The sequence below is a fragment of the Hydractinia symbiolongicarpus genome, chromosome 1, assembly GCF_029227915.1.
Source record: "Hydractinia symbiolongicarpus strain clone_291-10 chromosome 1, HSymV2.1, whole genome shotgun sequence".
NCBI lineage: Eukaryota > Metazoa > Cnidaria > Hydrozoa > Anthoathecata > Hydractiniidae > Hydractinia > Hydractinia symbiolongicarpus.
In genome coordinates, this window is record NC_079875.1 from 41,180,168 (window position 1) to 41,188,938 (window position 8,771).

The 8,771-nt window shown below is 34.1% G+C and overlaps 1 protein-coding gene across 1 annotated transcript; it reads right to left on the reverse strand.

The window, feature by feature from the left end:
- Window positions 1-4,529: 4,529 nt before the first annotated feature.
- On the reverse strand, window positions 4,530-7,744 carry LOC130642183 (calponin homology domain-containing protein DDB_G0272472-like). The gene has a single exon (XM_057449299.1). It carries the CDS (start codon window positions 5,717-5,719, stop codon window positions 4,847-4,849), a length of 873 nt encoding a protein of 290 aa, XP_057305282.1. The 5' UTR covers window positions 5,720-7,744; the 3' UTR covers window positions 4,530-4,846.
- Between the last annotated feature and the right edge of the window lie 1,027 nt (window positions 7,745-8,771).

An 8,771-nucleotide genomic window follows, 5' to 3' on the forward strand; every position in this document is an offset into this window, starting at 1 on the left:
TCGTTCGGGAAATGAGTTTACACCCTGGGTACTTTCTTTGTATGCTTTTGACTATACGGGCCGAGTCTGCGATTTACGGGAAATCGCAGGTTTTCGTTTGCCGGCGATTAAACTTCTTTTATTCATCGTCTCATCAAAAATGAAAACATTTTTAAAAACTACAAGTCTCATGCGTTTTAGTGGTGAAAAAATAATTTAAAAAGTCGTTCCGGAAATGAGCTTACTCCCTGGGTACTTTCTTTGTGTACTTTTGACTATACGGGCCGAGTCCGGGATTTACGGGAAGTCGCGGGTTTTCGTTTGCCGGCGATTAAACTTCTTTTATTCAGCGTCTCATCAAAAATGAAAACATTTTTGAAAACTACAAGTCTCATGCGTTTTAGTGGTGAAAAAATAATTTAAAAAATCGTTCCGGAAATGAGCTTACTCCCTGGGTACTTTCTTTGTATACTTTTGACTATACGGGCCGAGTCCGGGATTTACGGGAAGTCGCGGGTTTTCGTTTGCCGGCGATTAAACTTCTTTTATTCAGCGTCTCATCAAAAATGAAAACATTTTTAAAAACTACAAGTCTCATGGGTTTTAGTGGTGAAATAATAATTTAAAAAATCGTTCGGGAAATGGGTTTACACCCTGGGTACTTTCTTTGTATACTTTTGACTTTACAGGCCGAGTCCGGGATTTACGGGAAATCGCAGGTTTTCGTTTTCCGGCGATTAAACTTCTTTTATTCATCGTCTCATCAAAAATGAAAACATTTTCAAAAACTACAAGTCTCATGGGCTTTAGTGGTGAAATAATAATTTAAAAAATCGTTCGGGAAATGAGTTTACACCCTGGGTACTTTCTTTGTATACTTTTGACTTTACAGGCCGAGTCCAGGATTTACGGGAAATCGCAGGTTTTCGTTTGCCGGCGATTAAACTTCTTTTATTCATCGTCTCATCAAAAATGAAAACATTTTTAAAAACTACAAGTCTCATGCGTTTTAGTGGTGAAAAAATAAATTAAAAAATCGTTTGGGAAATGAGTTTACTCCCTGGGTACTTTCTTTGTATACTTTTGACTATACGGGCCAAGCCCGGGATTTACGAGAAATCGCGGGTTTTCGTTTTCCGGCGATTAAACTTCTTTTATTCAGCGTCTCATCAAAAATGAAAACATTTTTGAAAACTACAAGTCTTATGCGTTTTAGTGGTGAAAATATAATTTAAAAAATCGTTCTGGAAGTGAGTTTACTCACAGGGTACTTTCTTTGTATACATTCGACTATACGGGCCAAGCCCGGGATTTACGGGAAATCGCGGGTTTTCGTTTTCCGGCGATTAAACTTCTTTTATTCAGAGTCTCATCAAAAATGAAAACATTTTTGAAAACTACAAGTCTTATGCGTTTTAGTGGTGAAAAAATAATTTAAAAAATCGTTCTGGAAGTGAGTTTACTCACAGGGTACTTTCTTTGTATACTTTTGACTATACGGGCCGAGTCCGGGATTTACGGGAAGTCGCGGGTTTTCGTTTGCCGGCGATTAAACTTCTTTTATTCAGCGTCTCATCAAAAATGAAAACATTTTTAAAAACTACAAGTCTCATGGGCTTTAGTGGTGAAATAATAATTTAAAAAAATCGTTCGGGAAATGAGTTTACACCCTGGGTACTTTCTTTGTATACATTTGACTTTTTTTTTTTTTTTTTTTTTTAATTTATTTTGCCGTTGTAGAATTTACAGTTTTCCGTAAGAATAAAATAAAAATCTTAAGCTATTATATCGTGTAATCTAAAGATAGGATTGCATATGCTAAAAATATTAGCTAGAGAGGTAAAAAATGGCAGGAGCGAGAAGAAGGCTATAATAGCCTTATCACCAAGCCCCCAACCTATATAAAAGGTTAGCATTGAAGATGATGAGGAGTTGTGTTATATGTGTCGTACGTTGTAACTGTCGTGTGTTCTAAAATAAACATAGATTGTCAGTAGTCAATAGTTTATGTTTTAGTTTATGTTTTAATTCGTTAAGTGATGTAATAGTTTTCATGTCGTTATCAAGAAATGTATTCCACAATTTAGGTCCTCTGCTAGTTATAGAGAACTTTGTGATTGTATAGTTAATTCTAGGTTGAAAAAAACTGTTAATTGAAAATCTGGATGGATATTTATGTTGTATCTTCTGAAACATATCATTAAATACTCTTGGTAACATATTGTTTTCAAGCTTAAACATAAAAATAGGAGTTTGATAAATGTTTAGTTGGTATAAATTCAGTACACTGATCTTTTTGAATAACTCTCTGGAGTGAGTGTACCTGTCAACATTTAAAATAATTCTGATGGCATGTTTTTGTTTATTTTGTAATTTTGTCAATTTTGTAGCGTTGGTGCTGCACCACGCAATATTTGCATAATTTAGATAGCAGTGAATGAAAGAAGAATATATGTTTTTTAAACAATTCTGATCTAGAACAAATTTTGCTTTAAATAGGATGCCAATATTCTTTGCGACCTTTTCTTCTAAAACATTTATATGTTCTCTCCAAGTAACATTTTCATCAAGAATAACTCCTAAAAATTTCATAGATTGTGCTCTTTTTATACTTATATTATTAATAAATAAATCAGGAAACTTCAATGGCATATCATCTTTTTTATTGTGCCTGTGAAAAAGTGTGTACTTTGTTTTAGAAATATTTAGGGACAGTCTGTTTGCCTTAAACCATTCTGCCAGCATAGAGAGTTCATAATTGACTGTGCGAAATAATGTTTTTACATCTTTATGTGCATAAAACAGATTTGTATCATCTGCAAATAAAATTGAATGTAAAATATTCGAAGCTCTGTTTAAATCATTTACATATATAAGGAATAAGAGTGGTCCTAATATGGAACCTTGTGGAACTCCACAGATGATTGTTTTGTAGTTTGTACTTCCACCGTCAAAGGAAATGTACTGTTTTCTATTGGATAAATAACTTTCAAACCAGCGAATGTTGGAATTGCGGATACCGTAGTTTTTGAGTTTTTCTAGTAGAATTTTGTGATCTACGGTGTCAAATGCTTTGCTTAGATCTATAAAAATTCCTAGCATGTACTTGTTTTCGTCAAACGCCTTTGATATTTCATTAACAAGTTTAACTATTGCATGATCAGTAGAATGACCTGCTTGAAAGCCAAATTGATTGTCGTATAAAATATATTATTAGCAGTTAAAAAAGAGTAAAATCTATTGTACATTATGCGTTCTAGTATTTTTGAAAAACATTGAAGAACTGATATTGGTCTATAATTAGATGCATTAGTCTTTTCGCCTGTTTTATATACTGGTAAAACTCTTGCAATTTTAACTTTTTCAGGAAAATATCCTTGCAGCAGGGAAAGGTTAAATATATGCATTAGTTGAATTTTTATAGCATTTTTTGTTTGTTTTACAACGTTACTATTTACGTCATCAAAACCTGGACTTTTGTTTGATTGTAGTGAGTCGATCGCTTTTAATAATTCATTTTCACTTAGTTCGTTATTTTCCATTTGTGCGTTATTAACAGTGAGAAAGGACTTAAAACTCAAATTGCTAGGTTAATAGTTTCAAACAAATGTTTATAATGTTTATATTTTCTTTCATTCTCAAGAGTTCTGCTTTTCAAAAACTTTTCATACAAGCGCTGTTTCTTTTTAGATGATTTTAACAAACCTTTGGTTAACCAAGGGCTTAACAAAGTTTTAATTTTAACAAATTTTGTTTGTTCTGGGAATGCCTGATCATATTGTTGTTGAAATATTTGAATAAAGATTTCATAAGCTTTATCAGCATTATTGTTCTCTAAAACAAGGCTCCAATCCACACAATACAGCAGGTTATTAAAATAACTAATAGATTTATCATTGATCAATCTTTTTGTTATTTTTATTTTTTCAGAGCAATTGTGTAATTGAGTTGTTTGTGACGTAATGAAAATTGGAAAATGATCAGAAATATCTGTTTTAATTATCCCTGTTTTAATTGTTGTATTTGCGAAATCGTTGGTTATGATATGATCTATGGCTGTAGCACTTAATCTCGTCACTCGTGTTGGTTTATTTATAAGTGGGATAAACCCATTTTGAAAAACTGAGTTAAAAAAGTTTTGTAGAGATTTGTTTGTGTTAAAATCAAGGACGTTTAGATTGAAATCACCAACGAGGTACACGTTTCTACCCGTGCCTTTGTGATCAGTAAGAATATTTTTCACATGATTCTCTAAGTTTTCTATTGATCCTGCAGGTGGCCGGTAGAGTAAATGCATGTGGATGTTTTTAGTTGCTTTATTTATTATCTCTATACTTAATGACTCACAGTCGTTATTGTTAGCGCACGTGTCTGATTTTAGGTTGAATAGAATAGAATTATGAATAAACATGCACACCCCACCGCCTTTCTTTTTGCAATTTCTAATTTGATGAATTACTGTGTAATTTTGCAATTGAAAATTTGAGTTTTTCTCTATATTTATATCATTACACCACGTTTCAGTAAAGCAAATGATTTTAAATGTGACTTTCAGGTTATGTAAAAGATGTTTAAAATTTTCAAAATTCTTTTGTATGCTTCTAATATTAAGACGAAGTATTGAAAAAGATTTTATATCTATTTCTGTAGAAAGATTGTTTGTATCTGGATTATAATATTTTGCGTTTCTAGTTATCTCATTATTATAAAAATTTATGTCTGGATCAGTTAAATCGTTTAAAAGTACAGTTTCGTTAGCCTGGAATGGGTCGAATTCCAAGTTTTCGTAGTTCGTTTGTTCAGCCATTTTAGAATTAAAATTTAATTACTAAAAATTATTTGTAGCCTTAGGCTATGTGCAACGAAACTAGGCATTAGCAATCCTATCCCTAAATTCTCGAACTATCAATTTATCATATAACACTACAGCATACCTCCCTTCCGCCCTGTGTGTTTTCATCTCACCAAACAGTTTCTTCCTAATCATTCTTGTTTCATACGAGAAGTCTTCGTTTATGTAAATTCCTGTCCCTGCAAGTTTATTAGTATTCTTTAAAAGTTCGATCTTAGCTTTATAATTTAGAAGCTTCAAAACAATAGTTCGTGCTGGTGGTTTCTGTACATCTTCTTGGTCATAAGTGTTTTGTTCTGCCTTCTCCTCGTTCTTTTTTCCAATCCTATGCGCGCGCTCAATGACAACATTTTTAACTCCAAGCTTATTCCCAAATAGATCCAAAACTTTCTTTTCCGTGTCATCCCAGCTCTCACCATCATTCTCCTGCAACCCACTGATCCTTAAGTTGTTCCGTCTCTGTCTATCTTCAAGCTGTCTAAATTTCTCTCTATCTTCCTCTTCCAGTTCTCTTAACTTCTTTCTATCTTTCTCTTCTTTGTGGTTACTGTGTTTTACCCTTTTTTCCAATTCTTTAATTTTCTTTTCCTGTATGTCTTGTGTTACGGTAACACTCTCCTCCAGATCTTTTTTCACATCCTCCAATTTTTTAATCCTTTCTTCGTTTGTTGTAACTTTGGATTTAAGTTCTTTATTTTCATCTTTTAAGCAAGTGCATGTTTCTTTTATTTCTTCTAGTTCATTTTTCATTTTATCAAGTCTGTCGTTTAGAATTGCCCTGTTACTACTAATAATCTTCAAAATATCTTTTTGTTGCTGTAGAAACATTTCTTTGAATCTATCTCTGACTAGCTTAACTGAAATCGTTAAGTTGTCTTCTTTCTCCATATTTTTATTTAGCTATTATCTATTTATTTTTATTTCTACGATTGATTTATATTTCACACGATCGATATTTTTAAATTATTTCTGTAGCGCAAATTAAAACACGTCCGGTCTCTTTCAATTTGGTTTTTCAAAGAATCAGGCGTTTTGATTGGTATGCACGTGCGAGCGGTCAAAACAAAGCCAGTTACTTTACAGGCCGAGTCCGGGATTTACGGGAAGTCGCGGGTTTTCGTTTGCCGGCGATTAAACTTCTTTTATTCAGCGTCTCATCAAAAATGAAAACATTTTTAAAAACTATAAGTCTCATGGGCTTTAGTGGTGAAATAATAATTTAAAAAATCGTTCGGGAAATCCGTTTACACCCTGGGTACTTTCTTTGTATACTTTTGACTTTACAAGCCGAGTCCGGGATTTACGGGAAATCGCAGGTTTTCGTTTGCCGGCAATTAAACTTCTTTTATTCATCGTCTCATCAAAAATGAAAACATTTTTAAAAACTACAAGTCTTATGCGTTTTAGTGGTGAAAAAATAAATTAAAAAATCGTTCGGGAAATGAGTTTACTACCTGGGTACTTTCTTTGTATACTTTTGATTATACGGGCCAAGCCCGGGATTTACGGGAAATCGCGGGTTTTCGTTTTCCGGCGATTAAACTTCTTTTATTTAGCGTCTCATCAAAAATGAAAACATTTTTGAAAACTACAAGTCTTATGCGTTTTAGTGGTGAAAAAATAAATTAAAAATCCTTCTGGAAGTGAGTTTACTCACAGGGTACTTTCTTTGTCTACATTCGACTATACGGGCCAAGCCCGGGATTTACGGGAAATCGCGGGTTTTCGTTTGCCGGCGATTAAACCTCTTTCAGTAAGTGTCTCATCAAAAATAAAAACATATCTGAAAACTACAAGTCTCATGCGTTGTAGTGGTGAAAAAATAATTGAAAAAATCGTTCGGGAAATAAGTTTACTCCCTGGGTAGTTTCTTTGTATGCTTTTGACTATACAGGCCGAGTCCGGGATTTTCGGGAAATCGCAGGTTTTCGTTTGCCGGCGATTAAACTTCTTTTATTCTGCGTCTCATCAAAAATGAAAACAATTTTGAAAACTACAAGTCTTATGCGTTTTAGTGATGAAAAAATAATTTAAAAAATCGTTCTGGAAATGAGTTTACTCACAGGGTACTTTCTTTGTATACATTCGACTAAACGGGCCAAGCCCGGGATTTACGGGAAATGGCGGGTTTTCGTTTGCCTGCGATTAAACCTCTTTTATTAAGCGTCTCATCAAAAATGAAAACATTTTTAAAAACTACAAGTCTCATGGGCTTTAGTGGTGAAATAATAATTTAAAAAATCGTTCGGGAAATGCGTTTACACCCTGGGTACTTTATTTGTATACTTTTGACTTTACAAGCCGAGTCCGGGATTTACGGGAAATCGCAGGTTTTGGTTTGCCGGTAATTAAACTTCTTTTATTCATCGTCTCATCAAAAATGAAAACATTTTTAAAAACTACAAGTCTCATGCGTTTTAGTGGTGAAAAAATAATTTAAAAAATCGTTCTGGAAGTGAGTTTACTCACAGGGTACTTTCTTTGTATACATTCGACTATACGGGCCAAGCCCGGGATTTACGGGAAATCGCGGGTTTTCGTTTGCCGGCGATTAAACCTCTTTCAGTAAGCGTCTCATCAAAAATAAAAACATATCTGAAAACTACAAGTCTCATGCGTTGTAGTGGTGAAAAAATAATTGAAAAAATCGTTCGGGAAATAAGTTTACTCCCTGGGTAGTTTCTTTGTATGCTTTTGACTATACGGGCCGAGTCCGGGATTTTCGGGAAATCGCAGGTTTTCGTTTGCCGGCGATTAAACTTCTTTTATTCTGCGTCTCATCAAAAATGAAAACAATTTTGAAAACTACAAGTCTTATGCGTTTTAGTGATGAAAAAATAATTTAAAAAATCGTTCTGGAAATGAGTTTACTCACAGGGTACTTTCTTTGTATACATTCGACTAAACGGGCCAAGCCCGGGATTTACGGGAAATGTCGGGTTTTCGTTTGCCTGCGATTAAACCTCTTTTATTAAGCGTCTCATCAAAAATGAAAACATTTTTAAAAACTACAAGTCTCATGGGTTTTAGTGGTGAAATAATAATTTAAAAAATCGTTCGGGAAATGCGTTTACACCCTGGGTACTTTCTTTGTATACTTTTGACTTTACAAGCCGAGTCCGGGATTTACGGGAAATCGCAGGTTTTCGTTTGCCGGCAATTAAACTTCTTTTATTCATCGTCTCATCAAAAATGAAAACATTTTTAAAAACTACAAGTCTCATGCGCATTAGTGGTGAAAAAATAAATTAAAAAATCGTTCGGGAAATGAGTTTACTACCTGGGTACTTTCTTTGTATACTTTTGATTATACGGGCCAAGCCCGGGATTTACGGGAAATCGCGGGTTTTCGTTTTCCGGCGATTAAACTTCTTTTATTCAGCGTCTCATCAAAAATGAAAACATTTTTGAAAACTACAAGTCTTATGCGTTTTAGTGGTGAAAAAATAATTTAAAAAATCGTTCTGGAAGTGAGTTTACTCACAGGGTACTTTCTTTGTATACATTCGACTATACGGGCCAAGCCCGGGATTTACGGGAAATCGCGGGTTTTCGTTTGCCGGCGATTAAACCTCTTTCAGTAAGCGTCTCATCAAAAATGAAAACATTTCTGAAAACTACAAGTCTCATGCGTTGTAGTGGTGAAAAAATAATTGAAAAAATCGTTCGGCAAATAAGTATACTCCCTGGGTAGTTTCTTTGTATGCTTTTGACTATATGGGCCGAGTCCGGGATTTTCGGGAAATCGCAGGTTTTCGTTTGCCGGCGATTAAACTTCTTTTATTCTGCGTCTCATCAAAAATGAAAACAATTTTGAAAACTACAAGCCTTAAGCGTTTTAGTGATGAAAAAATAATTTAAAAAATCGTTCTGGAAATGAGTTTACTCACAGGGTACTTTCTTTGTATACATTCGACTAAACGGGCCAAGCCCGGGATTT